Source organism: Leptonotus elevatus, chromosome 19 (assembly GCF_054856555.1).
Source record: "Leptonotus elevatus isolate MCC_2025b chromosome 19, RoL_Lele_1.0, whole genome shotgun sequence".
Taxonomy (NCBI): domain Eukaryota; kingdom Metazoa; phylum Chordata; class Actinopteri; order Syngnathiformes; family Syngnathidae; genus Leptonotus; species Leptonotus elevatus.
The window spans coordinates 10099190-10121166 of record NC_141257.1 but is presented as its reverse complement, the minus strand read 5'-3'; the positions used below and the strand labels follow the sequence as shown (position 1 = coordinate 10121166).

Here is a 21977-nt window from a genome sequence, read left to right as displayed (position 1 = left end):
TGTTATGGGAGAGATATGAGCTTTTGCCGATTATCCATGGTGTTGTGCAAAATCATTCAAGTTATTTATTAAAGTACCACTGATTGTCACACCCACCTAATGGGGCGAAATTCGTTCTCTGCATTTGACCCATTCCCTGAGGGAGCGGTGAGCAACAGCAGGCACCGCACTTGGGAATCATTTGGTGATCTAACTCCCCAATTCCAACCCTTAATGCTGAGTGTCAAGCAGGGCGGCAATGGGTCCCGTTTTTATAGTCTTTGGTATGACCCGGCCAGGGATTGAACCCACAACCTCCCAGCCTCAGGACGGACACTCTACCACGAGGCCACTGATCTGGTCTTTTTTGGCAAAAGCACCAAGTGAATGCAGATGAGCCAAAGCAATTGTGAAGGATCTTTGTAGTTGTTACAGTATAGACTCTTTGTTTGGGAAAGGAACTTGGGGTGAAGCATGTGTGACCAGTTTTGGGATACATATGTGCTTTTGCTAATGAACTGATTGTGCACAATCGTAAGTCTGTTTGGCCAAATGAGCTTGCAGTTTTGAAAATGTAATGTCAGTTTCAAGAAATGTGCCAAACCTATGGAGAAACACTGTAAAATTCCCTGGGTTTGAATACATTCTGTATGAAGTTTGCAGCTTCTTCCCACATCCCACACTCTTAAACAGTTGGGTTAAAAATAACCCAAGTTGGGTCAAAAAGTAATCGACACAGCTTTTTGGGGTTGTTCATTTTGACCCGACTTTTTCGGTTAAATGAATAACCCAAAAAAACAACCCAAATTGTGGGGTTGTTTTGCAAGTTATTTTATTTGCTTGTATACTTACGATACAAAAGAATTTGAGTAAAAAAAAAAAAAAAGGTCAAAAAGGGCCCAACACTACTTTTTGAAAAATGAAAAACCCACCAATATCTAAAAATAAAAAAAAGGTTTGTGTAAAAAAATAACCACATTTGGGTCAAAACTGGACAGATCTACTACTTGCGTCAATTTGATCCAACTTCCATGTTTTTTACAAATTGACCCAACTTTTTGGGTTATTTGATATTTTTTTGAGTTATTTTAAACAAAACAACCAAATTTCTTGTGTCAAATTGACCCAAGTAGGGAATCAGCAAATGTTTGACCCAAATTGGGTTATTTTTGACTCAACCATTTTTAGAGTGCAAAAACATGCCTATTAGATTTATTTAAGACTCTAAATTGACTTAATTAAATAGCTTTGTCAAAGCGCATCAATTAAATGGCCATTGTGCTGCCATTTCTGGTGTGCCTGCCTTGGCCATCTGGGAGCAGTACAAGACAGATAAATAGATATACAGTTTATTGAGACATCTCAACTCCTCTCGTCATCAGTGCAGCACTAATATTAGTCATTCTCTGTAGAGGATAAGTAATATATAACTGCAAGCGATGTTACATTGTCTGTCTACATTTGTTGCTGCATTGTTTGTGTTCAGTATGTCACTTAAATTGTTGTAGCACTGCAACATAGATGCTATTTAGCGTTAGCATTAAAAGACTATGCTATAAGGCCGTTTTGAATACAAAAGTGCAACTCGGCACAGTAAACTTTTGCCCCTCGTGGAAATGGTTGTTTTGACAACAGAAAGTATAGTCTGAACATTTGCGCGGACTCAATAAATTGCAGTAAACCTCCATGATTGACTGAATTGAGGCGAGCTGAAGAAGACGTTTAAAGCCATGAGTTCTGACACATAATTGAAAGGCTGAGAAACGGCAAAGGGAAACACTGATTTGTTTTGGCTGCCGAACGTTGCGCCATACTGCGTAACAGGCTTGCAGACTTTGATGATGCACTGCGCTGTGTGAAAGGGGAAAATGGTTTTGTATGATGCTCAAGCAGACGTGCCCCCCCTCCTTAAATAAAATGTTGGCAAATGTTATGAAGGGGGGGGTTATAAGGAGACATTTCTGACTGCGACTCATAAACCATTTTTTATTTAAATTGGCGCGCTCCCATTATTTGTTCACAGGGGCTTTGAGTCAGTCAAGGGAAATGTGTTCCAGTATGTATAAGGGGAGTCAGACAGAGGGGGATGGGGCAGGGGGGGGGGGGGAGCGAAAGGAGGTGGGATTAACTGTAGCCAGGTGTCAGCCGTTGCCATGGCATTCCATCAGGCGACTCCATTGCGGCTCATCAGCGCTGCTCGCGTGGTGGAGAAACGAAAAGTGGCTCTACAGCGCTGAGCTCCCACCCAGGAACATACACAAGAGTATATCAGATGATATGCTGGGGTGGCGCATGAATGACAGGGGGCCTTTATAGTAATGCAACATAGACTATGTCCGCGCTTGTGAGTAACGCACTTGGGAAAAACAATTTCATGAATATATATATATTAAAGAAAAAAAAATCTCTGACACTGATGTGGCGGTGATGATGGGAATGCAAATGTGGTGCAGGCCTCAACTCCTCGCAGCGCTGAACAGAATAAGCAGGATGGATGGATGGACTGATGGAAAAAAATTTTTTTAAAGCTCTGACCACATTAAAACTGATTTGCAGGCTGTTCATTGCATGCCAAATCAACAGGTGGCATTATAACCCAGGACCGTTTTGACTAAATAACATTTGTGTCTTGAGATATAAGTTTAATTCATACCATGACCATGCTCATAACTCAAAACACTCATCACAAATGATAATTTTCCATTGAAATGAATGGAAATGCTGTTAATCCGTTCCAGCCCGAATGTTATTTTGTTAATTAAGTAAATATTTTTTATAGTGTGTCCGTTTTAATAAGGTAAATAGCGTTCTTAAGTATATTATGGTACTTTATAAAAACATACTGTATTGTAACATAACTTGATTAAGGGCTGAATGATTTTGAAAAATAATATTTGAACTTTTTCCGCCTCAATATTGCATTTGTGATTTAATATGAATAATAAAAAATAATAATAATAAATCAATAAAATGATAAAGAAATAAATGATAAATACAATGAATTAATGAATGAGTGAGTGAATTAACAAATGAGTGAGTGAGTGAATGAATGAATGAATTAATCTTTATTGTCATTGTACATGCAAAAGTACAGAGCAACGAAATTGACTAAACACGCACAGCCTGTCCAAGAAACATGAGAACCTTTTCAGCGCCCCGAAATCTTAGATAAGAAACAAAGTCGCTCGAGAGCACGGGTGGGTGGAGGTTGAGGGAGGAGGGGATGGTGGGGGGGGTGGCTCGATATGTTATCATAATATACAAGAAAAAAATCTAAATGTCCTCTTACGATCTCATTTTCAACAAACACATGCAATAAATGAATCTGTATTACAATAAACAATAGAATTTATTATGGTCCTACAAATTAGGCTAACACTAAAACAAAGGCAAATAAACCATGAATTAACACGAAAGAAAGTTGCTAATATACTAAACACTTCGCAGTCGTTTAAGCGTTCACAGCGACAACTTTACAAAATTCTACCAAACTTGGAAGTGTGCTGACCGACCAAAATGTACCAGATTTCTTTTCTTGTTTTTTATTTAATGACAGTTTTTGCGATTTGGAAGCTGCTACTTTGCGGTGTTGATTTATACAATTTATCGGAATCAGCCATCTTTGCTGTTTACATTCGCCTTGAACTTCGCTTGGAGTGGGATAAATCCAACTTCCCACCTTCAAATGCAGCACGGATACAAGACAACTGGCAAGACATTGAGGACAAGACACAAGTGGCTGTTCAAGGGATCTGACTGGGAGACACACGGGAGCGGTCTGACGAGACCAGGTAGAAACAAATACCTAATGAGCAAGACAAAACCGGAAAATGGAAACAGGGAAAACATGACAAAAATGGAAACATAACTAAATGTAATCAACGCTCAATCAAAAAAGAAAATGGAAGCGTCTTGTCGGTTTGCTTTTAACCAGCTCAAAGCTTTGTTTTGGACTCCTCTGGGATACTCAACTTTTGCATGTTCTTGACTTGCTTAGAATTCCAAATGCCAGTGACATTTTGTCTCTGCTGTGCTCACGCTGCTCCGACGTGATTATGCTTGCCACTGCCCATGGTTTTCATGAATATCACCTGAGATTGCAACAAAAGCAGCACGTTTGATACACAAAGCATCCTGGCCTCTATTCGCTACTGTTCGGCCTCAACCGCTCGTATTCAACAGCACTCGCTCGCCGCAATTCTTAGCAACTGTTGCTATGTGTAACATCATTGAACTGCACCTCTCGCTTGCTCTTCAAACACAAATGACTAATCCACGGCTGAGCACGCTGCAAGCTTTCGGCGCGGCCTCTGGAGCCGCCCGACGACCCCCCGTGACCCTCTCCTGGATGTCTCCTCATTACTTGATAATGTATTCACGCTTATGCCTCCGCGGCGCTCGCCCTGGCCTCGTAATGGGAGGAAGCACGACGAGCCCGGCCCAATTTGCACTTCATTTTATTAACAAAAAAAAAAAACAGCCAGCCCGGCTTGGCGGCGGAGCCTTGCCAAAGCCCACCAGGCTCCGGAGTGCATCGCTGACAAATTTCCTGCAATGTGACGACAGGATAGAGACTCTCAGCATCAGTGGGGTACCTCCGCCGGCCCCCAGGAGATGCTGTCATTATGCATGTTTGCAATCATGGGAGCTGAATACCCTGGCTGGAAGTGAGGAAAGAGGACTGGCGGCTTGGGGGAGAGGGGGAGAGAGAGAATGAATGTTTCTGCTCCTCTGCCGTGTTTGGAGCTTTCTGAAATGCATGCGCTATCATCGCAATGTTGTGTTTACCGCAGCGGGAGGCAAACACAGAGTCAGAGAGGAGAGGCGCGGAAACGCCAGACACAGTAAAATGAGCAAAATACATATATTAGGACTCTCTGTATTCAGCGCACACAAGCTATGCAGAAAAGGAAAACTCATTTGAATATAAATGGGAGACAAGCAGGGAGTGTGTGTGTCTTTATATCAGCGCTCATCCCTCTCTTTTTGCCCCTTTTTTTCTCACCCCACGCATGAAAATATCCAGCCAAAGGCCCGAGACGAGTTTCGCTGGGAAGTCAGGATGTCAGTGTTAATTTTCTTCCTGTTGCTAAGGAGACTCTCGCTCACACAGAGGCCCTGATTCCCTCCCCCATGGTCACTGCGTTTTTCAGTCAAAGAGGCTTTTCTCTTCCCCGAGTCTCCTCCGTCGTGCAATCAGACATTGAGGAGCATCTCGACTCCGGGCTGCTGCGTGGGCCCGGAGACCCCAACATCTGGGAGCTGTGTTGTGTTGATTTCCATTGGGAGGGAGGGAGCGAGTTTGGGATGTCTCCCCAGTGAGCGATTCAGAACAGATACTTTAACACACAGCCAGTCTTCTGCTGTGATTATCACGCTTGTGTTTTTTTGCGGGGTGGATTATACAGGAGTAACACAAATTGTCTGCAGACGTAGCTGGTAGCCGCATGAGGGCTACACTGCGTTGCATTTGCAGTCAAGCCCCGCTTTATATTTTGATACTACGGGAAGATATGCAACATATGTTTAACTCATTCACTGCCATTGACGGCTATAAACGTCAAGAATTCATTTGAGCTATTTCTATTAGTTTAACATTTTTGTTAACTCTTTGACTGCCATAAACGTTATAAAACGTTTAGCATAAACCTAGGGAAGGGCGCCGAGGACGTTAAAAGACGTCCCCTATGTTTTTTTGTTTTTTTTTCAAAAACGGGTGCAGGAAAGCCTTGGGCAGCTGTGCTGAAAGAATCAGGCTGATCTGATTAGTCAAAGACTCGTTTTGGCCCCTAGAGGGCAGCGATGACTCTCTTTGCACAAGGTTGGATGGGCCGCCCACCGTGGGCGTCAGTAGAAGACGTGAGGCGGAGCTAGAGTGTTGAGGAGACAATGGCTGATCCAAGCCACAATGGCTTGACCAAGCAACCGGTTACAAGCAGCTCAGCTTGAGCATTTTTTTCAAAGACGGAAAGCATCAATCAATACTAAAAAGCGCATTGATGTCAACGATGATGATGACAACGAGCTCTACGCCAAAGTTGGAAGCTTTGGCGTGACTGTTATGAACACGTAGTAAGCCTCACGGCTAAGCGCGGCTAGCGCGGCTAGCGCTGCTAAGGCCGGAAAACGCGCACAATAGCCGGCCGGGTACTTCTACACAATCGGACATTCGATCGGGCGATGGAGAGTTGGCATCGACCAATGCAGATTGATGATGATGATGAAGATGACTCTACGCCAACGTGACTGTTATGAACACGTAGTAAGCCCCACCGGCAAAGCGCGGCTAGCGCGGCTAGCGCTGCTAAGGCCGGAAAACGCGGAGCTGCACAAGCGGACATTCGATCGGACAATGAAGAGTACCCCGAGTCCAATGCATATTCATCGGAGGAGCGGGTACAGTCTGATCACGGAGAAGACACTGTTTCTGGACTACGATGCCACCATGAATGGAGTGGATAAAATGGATCTCCTACCACCCGGTATAGCAACTGAAGGACACGGGGAAGCGAGACGTAACACCACCGTAACGTAACCGTAGCATGATCCTGATATTAGACTTGATGACACATATTGTTGATGCAGTATATACTTGCTATTCCCCGGAAAAAAACGGCCGGCAAGAAAGTGGCGCACGCGAAGAGGCAATCTTGTGCAAATGCTGTTGCGTCTCCTTGCACGCAGGAGAGTGTTACAAAAAGAAAAACTGTCGTTGAAACATCCACATATTTGTAAATAGCACCACAGTTGCACACATTTGTAAATAGTTTGCCAAATTGTTGTCAAATTGTTACACTGTTGAATGTAAATAAACGTATTTTGCTATCAAAAAACACTTTTTCATTCTTGGTGGTAGTGTTTTATAGAAGTAAAGCACTATTTAGGTGTTTGTGGCATCATTCATGGACAAAAAGAAGTGTCAAATTCACTAGAATGCATGAAATAATATCGTTTCACTAAAAGCTTGATTTCTCCGTATTTTGGTCCAACACAGGCGAAATTGGGTCAAACTAACCATTTTCTATTGTTGATTACTAAAGAACGGAATAAGGTAGAAACAAACTCTTTTTTTCTGATGAAAGATGAAAGTCCAATCTTTCATTTGGTAGTACGTGTGTTTCCATAGTCCAAACAGAACATTTTCTGTGGACCTTGAAAATCAGTCAAAATGCTTAAATCGGCTGGCACTGGCGGCATCCCTTTTCTGAAAACGTCTGGCAGTCAAAGAGTTAACAAGAGTATGAAAACCTCGATTTTTTTTTGTACATCTCGAACAGATATAAAAATTGTGATTAATCGTGAGTTAACTAGTGAAGTCATGCGATTAATTAAAAAAAACTGTTTAATTGCCTGTCGCCCCTAATTTTTAATAATCGTTTTCTTTTATGAATTTATGGCAATGAATGAGTTAAAAGGGAAGTTAAGTCATACATTTTCTTTACAATAATATGTTCTATGCGCCCCCACTATTGTGGAAACATGGCATTCGGATATAATACTACATTTGTGGAATATGAATTAATCATCAAAAATCCAGGGGGCCGCCATTTTGTCAGCTGCTGTCAACTGAAAATGACATCACAGTTGCTCAGGGCGGTAATGACCAATCACGCCTCAGCTGTTTTCTGAGTTTGGTGATGTGATGTTAGCAGGCTGAGCCATGATTGGTCGCTACCCTGAGCAGCTGCGATGTCATTTTCCGTTAACATCATGGCGGCAAAATGGCTGCAAAAGGTGGATAAAAACAGGACTTGACTGAATTTTACGTTTAAAGGTGTATTCAAGGATTTTTTTTTTTTTTTTTTGCCGCTGCGTCATCCGGGTGGATCATCTCAATGATTGTTTCTCAATCTGCCGTAACGCACTGTTGAATCATTTTTACGCAATATTACATAAAGTTCATGATGTGATAAAGATGGTGAGAAATTGGCTCCACTCCTCACTGTATCAGCGACAACATCTAATGGAGGAGCATTTAATAGTTCTGGCTGTCACTATATTTCACTGAGGATAAATTAGCAAAGATTTATTGAACTATTAATTATTAAATCATTTTCAGAAAAAAAATCGGTGAAACTGATTGATCCCTCTTGTAGAGAAACAGCATTGTGAATGTGTGTAGATCTTTTCAGCAGCAGCACTTTATGTACATTTTCTTTTCTGAGCTGTATGTAATCATGTGTAATCAATGACTGTGTTTCAGCTGTGCATATGACAATTAACCTGTGACAAATATGGAGAGCAGCGATTCAATCGTTGAATTCATGTGTACACATTAAGTTAGCATTTTTACTCGGCTAGTCTGCAATTTCAAAACTCATTGGCCACTGGGTCAGTTAATTAGGCCTTTGGAATTCTTCCTAGCAACAACAAGCCACGTTGTGACCATGACAAATAATGTCTGTGTTTTTGTGTAGTTTAGAGCCTTATTGTTAGAAAAAAAAAATTGGAATTAAGAAGCACTTTTTAAATTATTAGTAAGTATAGGCTACTGTCGTTTTTTCTAGTACGGAGCTCTAATAAACAACATGTTCATTTTGTTGTAAAGATATTTATCTTTAAAACCAGTTGTTTACATTTTCTCTTCTAATACAGACAAACGTTCATTTTGCATTCAAAAAAATCATTTTGAAACTCCATTGAACTCTAGTGTTATTTTCTCAGAAATACATTCAAATTCCACAAAGTAGCAAAAAAGAAAACAGCATAAAAGCATATTTGAATATTCCTGACAGTTTTTCATCTTGATAATACACTTCACATACAAAATGTCATCTGCACATTTACACAATCATGCACTTTAACATGAAAAATGTTCACGCGGAGACAAGGAACTAATGTCCTTTTAAGTGAATACGCAGGGCTGTTCCTGGAGGGCCAGGCGCAAAATGACAGGGATTTCACTGCCGAATCCTTTTAGCAGGACATTGACACATGAACCAGGACAAAAAAAAAATAACGGAGAAAAAACAAGAGCAGGAATGAGGCAGTGAGAGGTTGGGGAGGGGGATGTAGACAACCAATTTGGGAGTAATGCAACTAAAAACTGACAAGTGTAATTTCATCCATCTGGGCCGATGTGTAAAAAGCGCTGGCCTGAACATTCCCCATTCCCCTCTGATTGATCTTCCCCGAGTCTGAAACACCTATTATTAGCCACCAGTCTAATAGCACCAGGATGGCTCGGCGCTCTCCCAGGGGCCAAATCTCCGGTCATCTGCCCCCTCACTCGCCACAGCTGTGGAAGCCAACCAGGGGGAGGCGGAAGGGGAGAGAAGGGAGGGTTGGAGCTGCCAAGAGGGGATGGAGGCGTACCTGTTGAGGATGGTGGGGGTAGAAGGGGGGGGGGGGGGGGGTAAATGGGTGGCAGAGGTGGGTGAGAGAGAAAATGGTTGAACATCAGCAATGAGCATTACATTAAAAATCTTTCATGACAGTATTTTTTTTTTTAAATATACTTTAGACTGACAAAATGAAGGTTTCGTCTCAATTTACTCACAAATTGAATTCATCGATGTGAAACCTGACGTTCAGTTCAATGCAACGCAATTATACCTTCTGCCATCTAGTGGAAGAGCATGTAATAGTTCCACTTGTCACTGTAAGTCACTGGCGTCATAGATAGATAAGCAAAGATATTTACATATTTGTCGTAAATCAATATTTGAAAGGAGTTAACATTTTTTTGTCTTATTTGTTGAAACTGTCACTATGAAACATCTGTTAGTCGCGGCTGCTAGCTTGATAGCATGACTTATTCGTAATGGAGTGTTACCTAAGGCTCTATTTTCATGACCGACTTAAATCCGGCGCAGCTTGTGACGCATTTCCGGGCAGAGACTTTTTAGACCCGATGCTGATCATTCAGCATATGCGCCGCTGTGGGAGTGGTCACAGCCGACTTCAATCACGGCCAATCGAAGCAGCTGCCTTCATTTCCTTGAAATGTCTCAAAATGGCGGAAGCACATCTGCGCCGTGACGTAGCCGCTCAGAGACTGCTCCCGACTCTAATCGTTGATGTGCCCCCCCAGCTGTGTTTGATGCCTGCTCTTCACATACGTGGTCTGAGGAGAGCTTAGGGTTTAAATCGCCTTTCTGCAAACAAATTGTTACTCTGCTAGCTGCATCTCCAGCTTGGCAAACATGCGCGGTGAGCCTTGCACTGATACAACAATCACGATCCGTCAACATTTGTGCCAAGGTGCACATGCACTGTCTACAAAAACAGAGCCTTGAGTGTTATAGATTGGAATATGTATTTTGCTAAAAATAGTAATAATATTACATTGTAGTATATCTGCCATGGCAAGTGCTTTTGTCTCTGATTGGCTGTTTTTCCTCGGACACTGTGGTTTTGTGCCAAAATTGGATGAGGCCAAAGAGGGCTGTTTTGTTTTTTTTACGTTTATTTTAATAATACACTACTGACAGTTCGGATATGACAAAAATTGTTTGTTTGTTTTATTTTATTGCAAATTAAGTGAAAATATGGGATCATTTTCCACTGGACTGGAATTGCTGTGTTTACACCACAAATGTAATAATTTTATTATTGGCAAGAAAAAACGGTAATTAAACTACAGTTACTTTAAAGAATGTGATTTGAGGCTAATTAATCAACTCAAGGCATTAAAAACCAGAGTCTGGATCTGCTTATAGCTTAAATAAAACAAACTCAAGCCAAAACAATTTTCTTCCAGGTTCCGATTATTACCAAAATTATGGCATTTTCCCTCTACAATTTAATTCCCTTGGAGCAGGCTTTTCCAAAAATAATCCACTCTTTAATTAAATCATAAAATTCACACCTTTTTGAATAACGGAAATTTGCTCCATGCTTGAATGAAATAAAATTATTAACACACAAAAGTTAATGATAAAAGGCAAGGTTCCAATACTAACAAGATCGCCACCTTGGCCTTTTTTTGGGGTGAATTTTTGGGCTGCAGAAAAGGTCGCAAGTCGACTGTTAATCGGCTCTTCACTCACTCTGATTGATTGGGCCCTCGGGTGAGGCCTAATGCATTTTCAAGGGCAATGATGACAATAATTGGCTGCCTTCACTTCTCCAAAATGGAAAAAAAAAAGTCCTAAAAATCCATCCACTCAACACTGACAGATCAGAGGTAACGCAGAAAAAGCTTCTATCGGTGCTTTCAAGGCCACGGAATAATAATTATGATATTATGAGGCTACAGCTGATATGGAAATGAAAATAGCTTGCCTGTACATAAATGTGCTATATTAAACATGATTTTTATTGCAATATTCTTTCGAATGAAATTTCAAAAGTGGCTGCGTGGAAATTAAAGTCACATATTTGAAACATGATACAAGTGCAGTTTCACGTTGGAGGAGATTGTTGGCTCGTAAACAAAGGTGAAGCTATCGCCTGACAAAGTTGGACCATGAGAACAAGAGCAGTGCGTTTCAGCAGGTGTGACTTCCTTTCTCTTCGCTTCTTTTCCACCTCACTTCACATTCTTCAGCTCCTCTGCACTTTGCTGAACATTGCACTTTCTTCTGCACGGCCTCTCACAGCAATAACAGTTTTCCTATATTACAGTAATACTTTTTTTGGGGGGGGGGACTTTGGACTCTAAATATCGTCACCTGATATTAATAATAACTTCCATGCATCCAAGCAATTCCCTATGAATAACAGTAAAAACGTGAATAATAATAATATCCTATTGTTCCAATTTCCTAACATCGCCATTAATGCACGTCCACTAATTAACAATTAATCAGGTATATGAAAAGGCGCTCTAATTATTCAGGTTGGCTAATAAGTGCATGTGAAGTATGCCTGGGCCTAACATTCAAGGCCAAGCATGTCATTTGCAAACTCTGCATGCTGTAAAAAAAATAATAATAATAATTTAAATTAAATTAAAATTAAAACTCGCATGCAGTAAAGAGGTCGAGAAAATTAAGATGATTTTCAGCACACACACAAAACAGAAAAAGGTATCTTTGTTTGCTCCCCTTTGTTTACCAGGGCGACAAATTCATCGCAACGGCTTTCAAACAGGAAAATGGAAATGTTGCTTCTGCCCTCTATTTCGGCGTCCTGGCAACAGAGCAATTTTCTATCATCAGGGATAAACGGCGTCGAACAGTACATTCTGGGAGGGAAATAAAATAATAATTAAAAAAAAAAAAAAAAAGAAGAAGCCTGTGATTCCTGCCCTTCCTGTCTATTATCTAGCGAGCAAATCCTCTCCCTCATAGCGACCACTGTGCTGCCGAACATATAATAATGTAGTGCATTACATCGAGAGTAAAGGGTCCCATACCGAGTATAAGAACATATTCCATTATTGCGCCATATTTCAAGATATTTCTCCCACATAGGCTTTTAGGATTAACATAAATTGAAATTAAATCAATTAGGAGCAGCGTGCATGCCTTTGTTTGTTGTGAACACGCACACCTGCGCCATGGAAGGCCCATCCTGGAAGCATAATCATTTTCATCCACAATTTATGTTTTCCTTTTTTAGTAAACAACACATCAAACGTTTGCATCGTTGCATGCGTAATGTGCGTGCGTGAAAGCCTTCCTGACTGTATGCGACACGACAGTGGGAGACATAAAGTCTCAGAAATGCCTCCCGGTCTCTCTCTTTAGTCGCAACCGCCGGTCCCCCCCCGGTTGGCAGCCAAGGGGGTGGCTTTCTTGAGAGGGACCCGCCACAAAGCCACAGCCACACTATTCTCGTGGAGATGCAGCTCCCTGTTAACGCACGCGCGATTTACACATGCGAGGGAAGAAACAACACGCGGTGTCAAAACTGTAAACAAGTGGAAAATTAAAATAAAAAAATAAAAAAAGTTTGAGTGTTACAAATATTTGACGTTAAAATGGACACGTTAATCCGATGGCTTGGTAAGTGATTTTAAAGAGTCATTCATCAGTGTTCATAAGACAGACCGATTATATTAAACACGCATTGATTGAGCTGTGGGTCAATCATCTACTTACAGGAACTAAGTGATTAAAAAAAAAATTGTACATGTGAAGTTGATCATTTGGGGCGTTTAGGCGGAATTTGACGGACATTAACGCATTGTCTCATTTTTTACATTATATTTTTAAAATATCGTGATATTGGTTTTCTTAATGAGCCTTGGTTGGGTTCATTTCTAAAACAACAAGGTGGAATATCGTGTTCTCATTAAAACACACCCGTGCAATACTTCACCATAATGTGCCTTTAAAACAGAAATCCTAATAAAAAATATATAGTTATTAAGCCAATAAATAGCCAGCAATAAATTTAGCATCTTACCTTCAGATCCTCCCGCTCTTATTTTTATTCAGATTAACAAAATTAAAGTATATGCTCGAAACAAATAAATCCACGTGAATGCGTTGCAGCATTCCCCGCAATGTGTGCTTCTCTCCTGGTCTGCTGCTGATGTAAAAATGATTATCCAGCAGCAGGGTTGTTGCACCTTTAAATCGCACAAAGTAAATAACAACCGTAGTTGACGATAATAGCAAGGTACCAAGTTCTTGTTAGGCGCAAAAGTGAAACTAAACGCCGCTGTTGAGACGAGCGTTCTTGATAAGAGGATAATTGAGGCGACACTGGCGTGTAATTAGGGTATAATTTATGCTATATCCACTTTTATTCCAACCCTCCCAAAATAAAGCCAGTCCACCATCATTATGGGGAATTGTTCTAAATTTTATGGCTGCAATTTGAGGAAAGTGTGCCCGCTAATCAAATAGGTCTTCGTGGTACCTTGACTGAACGTAATTACAGTATTTTCATGGCCCTTTAATGCTACACTCATGCAAGGGGGGGGAAAAAATGTAGAAAATTGTGATTTTTGCAATGATGTAAAACTAAATGATTTTATACTCATTGGAATCTCCAATTCACCCATTGCATTTTTTATTACAGTTGTTTATAATGATGTGCCTGTTTCCTTTCAATCGTCAGATGGGATACATTGTTATAGTAAACAGAGGAGGGCTGCAAAAAAAAAAGAGGGGGGGTGAATCTATTTCATTATAATTGTTAGGGCAGTCCAAATATGTTAGAAATAAATGCACAAAAATCGACTGTTTTGATCTATAAGGGAATATGCTAATTAGTTAAAAAGGTCACGAGTGATGTGACGGCAAAATATAAGCATTATATGTGCAGCTGTAGTGTACAATAAAGTGCATTCTAGTGCGTAATTTGGGTGTTTGGGTTGGGGAGAAAAAGAAAGTGAAAAGCGATAGGGCAATTCTGCAGCTCGGCTTGTCTGTGGGAATTAGGCGTCTTTCCCATCCTGTATTATCCCCCCCTCGTAGTAGGAGCTGGTAAGGTGGGTTAACTCCAGCTCAAGTCTCCGTCAAAGCGCACAGCCCTGCATGATGACGTCGCGCCCGGATGACCAATAGGAAGGCGCTGCCCTTTGGAGACAAACCATTTTACTTGTAGCGTCTGCACCAAGTCTACAAGCAAGGGCGCAATTTTAACAGTAAAAAATCTTCCACCTCTTCTAGCGTACTGGGTGAGAATTATCACAGGATCGGCGGGATTAAAATCGCTCGTGGTGGTGGCGGCGGTGCGGGGTGGTGGGGGGGATCCGGGACCTTATCGGAAAAAGAGAGAGAGCGAGAGAGAGAGAGGAAGCCGATTCTTGAGAGAGAGGGGGGTGAGTGCTCTCAAGGCAGGAAAATTCGATGATGACCATGACTACGATGGCTGACGGTCTGGAGGCGCAGGACTCGTCCAAGTCTGCTTTCATGGAGTTTGGCCAGCAGTCCCACTCGCAGCAGAGCTCGCCGTCGATGGCGGGGGCCCACTACCCGCTTCACTGTCTGCACTCGGGAACGCACCACCACCAGCACGACAACACCGCCGCCTATCCGGCCGGCAACACCTACAACAGGTCCCTAGCGTACCCTTACGTGAGCCATCCGCACCACAGCCCCTATTTGTCCAGCTACCACAACAATACGGGGGCACAGACGAGGTTAGACGGCGCAGGTAAGACCAAAACCGCCTCTGATATATATTTTTTCTCTCTCTCTCGATTGCGCCTCCTCCACGCGTGCGTAAAAGCAGCCAAATAATTCGATTATGTTCCCAGCCATCCTTTTTATGTCGGACGTTTATGTCCTCCTCACCCCCCCTCCAAAAAAGACAACAACAGGGTGTGATCATCCGCGCACAACCACGCGAATTGAAATCAAGCAGCCTTGAATGTTATAATTAGCATTTAATTGACATGTCATTACAGGCGATATCTGAAAAAAATGACAGCTAAAAAAAAACAAAAAAAAACGGGCCGCACTGATACTTTGAATGATAATTGCTTCCTTTTTTGTTGCAGAGCAGCAGAAAACGACGGTGATTGAAAACGGGGAGATTCGTTTTAACGGCAAAGGCAAGAAGATCCGCAAACCCAGGACCATTTATTCCAGTTTGCAGCTGCAGGCGCTCAACCACCGTTTCCAGCAAACCCAGTACCTCGCCTTACCTGAGCGGGCCGAGCTGGCCGCCTCGTTAGGACTGACACAAACGCAGGTAGGACGAGGTAGACCAATTCTTATTATAAAATCGAACGAGCATATAATCGACTATTTCTAATTCCCTTCTTGGCTTCCAGGTAAAGATCTGGTTCCAGAACAAGCGATCCAAGTTCAAAAAACTGCTCAAGCAAGGCGGCAACCCGCACGAAAGTGACCCCATGCCGGTTTCCATGACCCTCTCCCCGCGCTCCCCGTCCATCCCGCCCATATGGGACGTCTCGGCCTCATCCAAAGGAGTAAACATGGCAGCCAACAGCTACATGCCTGGATACTCTCACTGGTATTCATCCCCGCATCAGGACTCCATGCAGAGATAGACTATGGAGGCCTCCCGGGTGCGGCGGAAGGAGGGACTGCCATTTTTAAGCATATCTGCTGTCATCCGTCACCAAATATTGTCAGTGACATTTTGAGCCAATTTGGTCAAAGACTGCTCATGGCCTGACATGTGGACTTGTACACTGCCCTTTTTTTTTTTTTTGTGTTGGAATCGTGTCTGTAAATAGAATCACTTCACTTGTACATACACTTTTTATGTTCTGTCAGATTGAGTAAACCGTGACTCAAAACACGCTCTGTGTGCTTTAAAAAAAAAAAAATCTAAACAATTCTCACTCGTATTGGGCCAACATTGCATGCAGAAACGCGCCGTGTAGATCTAAAGCGAGGAAATGAACTTACCCTGCACCTCCAAAGACTCTCGCCGCATGCAGGTCATTCCACCCTCAATTATTGGAAGTATTGACAAAATGTTTTCTCCCGTCTCTCCGTCCTAATGCAGGCCGTTAAATGCCAAGCTCCGCGGGATCGATGCCGAACAAAGCAGCCAGCTGCAGTGGCGTTCAATATGAAGGAGATATTTGGGACAATTTGCAGGGTTTTTATCCAAGTGAGGCTTTTTTTCCCCCTCTTTCTCATAAATGCAGGCATAATTAGGGTAATTTTTGATGTAGCCCGCTGATTACAGCGTTTTTACCGTCAAAGATAATTACCTGTAATTTTCTACCACTTTAATACTAAAAGGCATCTTTATTTTGGTTTGGAGGTTGCGCGGATGGAACAAAGGGGGGAAATTATTCGGTTATTCATATACAAATTGCCAAGAAGAGGAGATATTATCTGAAATGACGACTGCGTGATGAAAAGGCTCCATGCAGCTGTCAAAGTCGCGGATGCCCCACTGGCGCACATTCAGGCTACCTGGGGGCGCGCGCGCACACACACACACACACACACACACACACACACACACACACACACACACACACACACATGGGCCCCCAGACATGTGCGCATGTCCACAATGTACAACACCAGTAAACGTAAAAAAAAAACATCAGTAAAATCTACAAATATCACAATTAACACCTTAAATCGTCCACTAAAGATGGATAAAAGACAAATAGTTAAATGGCAGCTAGATAGCTATAGATGCGATAGCAAGATAGATAGCGAGGCGAGATGGCTACTTAGCTAGCTCGCTCGCTAGCAAAATACAATAGCTAGCTAGAGCTAGCTAGCTAAATAGCTAGCGGTAGCAGATAGATAGATAGATAGATAGATAGATAGATAGATAGATAGATAGATAGATAGATAGATAGATAGATAGATAGATAGATAGATAGATAGATAGATAGATAGATAGATAGATAGATAGATAGATAGATAGATAGATAGATAGATAGATAGATAGATAGATAGATAGATAGATAGATAGATAGATAGATAGATAGATAGATAGATAGATAGATGCAGAACATATTTTACTTGAGGTGTTCCCCACTATTTTGTTGATCTTATGTGTATACAGCCATGGAAAAAAAAGAGAACGGACAGATTTTCTTTAATTTCGTGTTCATTTTAATGTCACGTGACTCATTGACACAAAAGAAAACATGGATTTACCTCAAAAGCACAGTTTTGGCAATGCCATATAGCTATTTATGCAAGAACTTGTTTAGTGATTTGGGTTCTTATCAAGAAAATGTCTCAATCAGCTCTTAAATTCAACTCATGTGTTGTTTTTGTTGTCATTTTTATTTTTTTCCATGCATGGCTATAAATGATACATATTGCCATTGGCCTATATTAAACACATACACATAAATATATAGGCCTATATACATATAGAAAATTCTTATTATTGAATTCTGTCTGTTTTAAGAATATCATGCACCTGACCAGATACATATAACACCTCAGTCACAATGCAAATCGGATTGACTTAACACTCAGCATGCTTAAAAACAAAAACAAAAAAAGTTTCTTACCTTCCTCGTGCTTCTCCTTATTACCACACCAAAAACGCAATAACCGGCGTGCACCGTCGGTCTCTCCGTATAAATCCAGGTGGGAAAGTGTTTGCACACCGAGGTAAGCTCTTATATATTGCCTGCAAAATTAGCTGTTATTACTGTCACTGTTTAGTGATGGCGAGCTTGGGAGAGAGGAAAGGAGGGGGAAAAAGGGCCCTCTGCAATCAAGAACCGTGCGCATCTTTGCAAATTATAGGTAATTGTCAATGGCCAGATTATGATAATGGGGGCCCTAATCCTGCATGGAAAATAATTATTGTGGAGTGTTACAGTTGGAGCTGTCCAGTAAAACTGACTGTCATTAATTTTTACTCGATTTGCTGAAGAAAAAAAAATAGTAGGGTGTGGTTGGGTATAGCTGAGTGGGAAATTTTCGGTTGCAAACGGGGGCTCTTCATTTTAATGGCACCACTAGTGTGTGTGTATGTGCGAAATATAGTCGTGGGATTTATGATTATGGGACGACAGTTTATACACAGACGAGAACGATATTAGGCCTCTCTCTCTCTCTCTCTCTCTATATATATATATATATATATATATATATATATATATATATATATATATATATATATATATTAAATATATATACAATTATAATAGCCTACTGCAATTAAAGGGCAATAAAACTCTATTCCACTATAAATGGCTAAATTGAAATTTTGTTTGGTGTGCTTTAAAAAAAATAATCTATGAATAAAAGTAGTCCTGAGAGTTTTGTTTTCCAATGTCAACATATACGCACTAAAATTTGCCATGCAGCTATGTGTATGGTTCTACAAGAACAAAAGTGTATGAGGACCAAAAAAACACAAATGTGTGTCAGGTGGACCTTGCGTAGTCAGTGGGTCAAATGCAACAGCGTATGGCATGCAGGGGAAAAAAAAGAGAAGGGTGCATTTAGTATATAGCTATCGTTTAAAAAAAACGCATGCGTGAGCGTTGTGCGCATGCATGCCCGGTGAAATTCAATTAGCTCCATTTCAAATGCTTAAATATCTCTTGCAAGTGGCAAGGTTTGTTTAGTGGTTTCACGGTGGCTCTGGCAGCTAATGACATGGTGACGTTGCGGAGGATTTCGGATTCTTTTTGATTTTACCCGGAAGGTGGGCTGCGGCCGGGAGTGGCAGAGCTCTGGAGCCGGCCTACCCCCACAGGAATGCGGATTGTCTCAGATCTCCGTGCCGTCCCCACCACCACCCACCAACACCCCCCCCCCCCTTACCCCCACCCACCCTCACTGCCATTCAAAGCGTCTAATTGTAGGGGGACACAAAGCGAGGGAGACTGGCTGCAAGCACACGCACACACACACACACAAAAAAATCCTTGCTATCTTGTGAAAAGCAATAAATTCAATGTGGTATCTAGAAATGCTTAAATATAAAAAAAATATGCAATAAAAATATAAATTTCCTTTCAAATGATCATTTCAGTGACAGATTTGTGTTAATGTGTTTTTTTAAGCCGTTGCAAATCCATAAAAATGGAAATAAACGGTCGGGCCTGCCAAATGAAACATAATCTGAATAATTCATCTCGCTACTGCAGCTGTGATTTACAAGCATGTCATTTCAAAAGAAAATGTCACCCGAGGCTTACAATCATTTTTCATGTCAGTGATATTGTATTGAATTTTCCACTGTAAATCCGCAGGATAGATACAACGGGAAAATAGAATCGGAGCTTGAAAAGGGTCCATTTAAACGTTTAATAGTCTTCCAAAAATGCAATAAATTACATGCACACATTTACACATTTTACACGGTTCTTCTATGACTGTCAAATACATTGCATATTTCCCTGAAATGTCAACACGAGTCCCATAGAAGTTTTTTTTTTTTTTTTTTTTTTTAATGAAATGAACAACTGTTTTTTTTTTTTTTTTTTTAATATAACGTCCCCGCTCCGAGAGCCAACGAGTGTTGTATCGAGTTGGGGGTCTGCAGGTGGGCGGCCACCGAGCTTCCGACCGACGACGTGTACCACGACCCCGAGCTTTCCAAAAAGTTAGAGGCCGACGTGTTGAGGCTTTGCGGCTGCAGGCTGTGCGTCCTGGAGGGCCCGTGTGTGTCCCACACGGCGGGGGACTGCGGGGAGTTGCACGCCATGGGGTCGCTGGAGCTGGGGCTGTGTTCAGGGGGGAGCTCGCCGTTTTTCATGATCTTCTTCATTTTGGATCTCCTGTTCTGGAACCAGATTTTCACCTGGGGTAGAAAAAAACAACAACGACGATATAAGTAAAAGGGGGAAATTGCATCGTATGCAAATTACGCACGGCATTTTTTGTCTTTCCATGAAAATTAAATACAATTCTACGATGTGTTATTTAATCTCACCTGTGTTTGCGTGAGACCGAGCGAGGCGGCCAGTTCGGCTCTTTCGGGCAAGGCCAGGTACTGCGTGTTCTGGAAGCGCCTCTGCAGGGCGGCCAGCTGGAAACTGGAGTAGATAGTACGAGGTTTTCGCACTTTCTTCGGCTTCCCGTTCACCATCCTCACCTCAGGCTCCACAATTTCTTTTTCTGTACATAATACGTATGATTTTTATTGGCATTAAACCTTCAACGAGAAATCAAATTGAACCTAAATGTTGTTGTTTTTTTATAGTGGAAAAAAAAAGAAGTAAATGTCTCACCTTGTGGACTCGGCTGAGATCTGCTGTAGGCACCAGCATACTGGTGGTAAATTGGAGTCGTATACGAGCTGTAGTCTGTGTAAGATTTGGTCGGAAAATTTCCAGCAGATGCGTTGACGGCCGGGTACTGGTACTGGTATGCATTGAGCGGCTTTCCGTACGAGGCTGAAGTGGGCGAGCAGTAGCCGTGAGAGACTCCAGCGGCCGGACTGTAGTAGCCAGAATCCGTGGCGGTGGACTCGGGTAAAGTAGGAGATTCCTGGGAGGGATGATGCATGGCGGAAAGCTGGAAAGAAGTCTGGAAATCTGCAGGTTTGACACTCGGGATTCTCCGGTCAAATACTCCAGTCATAATTCAGAAGGAAACGCTTGGAATTGCTCAATGTGCACAACAAAATAAACAAAAACAAAACAAGAAAAACACAAACAAAGCGTATAGAGGCTCCAAAGTGGCGAGGGAACTACACTGACATTGTGCATGCGAATAGTCTCAGGTCGTCGGGCTCTGATGAAGACTGCAGCCAGGCGCGCAGCACAGACTTGGTTAAATCCTAAACGCGCTCTTACGCACTGCAGGGAGGATCTGGTTCCATTGGCCAGGACGCACACACACTCACAAGCGCACACACACGCACACAAGTCGGCCTACACTGAATTCACACTGGCAGCGTCCTTATTGGAGGGGAACCACCCGGAGGTGGCTGTATTCGTGTGGGAGAAATTTAAATGTTGGAGACATATTTGTTGCTATGAAGTTTTATATAAATTAGCAATTTATTGCAAATTCCTTACAAAACAATGAAAGTTATTCACCGAATGTAGGTCTAAATATAATATTGCTGCATGGAAAAAAAATAATGTAACAAACATGCAACGTCAACATTATGTTATGTTTGTTGTTGTTTTTTAAGAACTATTTGCGCAGGTTATTGAGGAACTCCTAAAATCAAAGCCTACATCTCCCACGCAAACATTATAAGCGTATACACAATTACCCCCCTCCCCTAAAAAATAAAATAAAATAATAATAATCACCCGAAACTACAACCTTACATGTTCATCTCATTTTTAAAAGAATCACAAACCAATACATTTGCTTTAAGCCCCAACAAAAGGCTCGACAAAGAAAATAAGGCTGCTAACAGTGGTGAACAGTGACGACTAGTGTGCAGATTATGTAACTGCATATAGTCGCATAAATGCCAAACCGGAAAATACGTCGAATTTGACATGAGTACCCGGATGTGATGGATATATTTAAAATATATATATGAAATCCCGGGAAATGTTTTGCATTTAATTGTATAAACCCACTTTTTTCTTATATAGTTAATTTGCATTACTTTTAAAAAGCAGATGAACATGTATTGTGTTTTCGTTCATGTCGGCTGAGCCGCTACGACCCGGAAATGCTTTTTCATGCAAAAGCGCGCCTTTTTTTTTTTTTGCCATGATCGCATTACAACAGTATGTTTAACATATATTAATACACTAATATTATGTT

General features: G+C 41.7%; 2 protein-coding genes and 1 long non-coding RNA gene across 4 annotated transcripts; 1 reads left to right on the top strand and 2 right to left on the bottom strand.

The window, feature by feature from the left end:
- Positions 1-8514: 8514 nt before the first annotated feature.
- Positions 8515-16593, bottom strand: LOC147157867 (uncharacterized). Of its 2 annotated transcripts, none has more exons than XR_015091255.1 (2): positions 16203-16593; positions 8515-9294 (listed from the first exon to the last, which is right to left on the bottom strand). It is a non-coding gene; the product is annotated as an uncharacterized LOC147157867 (long non-coding RNA). The 2 variants fall into 2 exon arrangements; XR_015091256.1 differs by lacking the exon at positions 16203-16593 and adding an exon at positions 13276-13723.
- Positions 14588-17103, top strand: dlx6a (distal-less homeobox 6a). Its single transcript, XM_086062719.1, has 3 exons — positions 14588-14976; positions 15323-15516; positions 15599-17103. Exons 1-3 carry the CDS (start codon positions 14670-14672, stop codon positions 15836-15838), a joined length of 741 nt encoding a protein of 246 aa, XP_085918845.1. The 5' UTR covers positions 14588-14669; the 3' UTR covers positions 15839-17103.
- Positions 17104-19664: 2561 nt separating this feature from the next.
- Positions 19665-21063, bottom strand: dlx5a (distal-less homeobox 5a). Its single transcript, XM_086062809.1, has 3 exons — positions 20474-21063; positions 20176-20360; positions 19665-20043 (listed from the first exon to the last, which is right to left on the bottom strand). The coding sequence occupies exons 1-3, from the start codon at positions 20823-20825 to the stop codon at positions 19726-19728; spliced, it is 855 nt and encodes a 284-aa protein (XP_085918935.1). The 5' UTR covers positions 20826-21063; the 3' UTR covers positions 19665-19725.
- Positions 21064-21977: the final 914 nt, after the last annotated feature.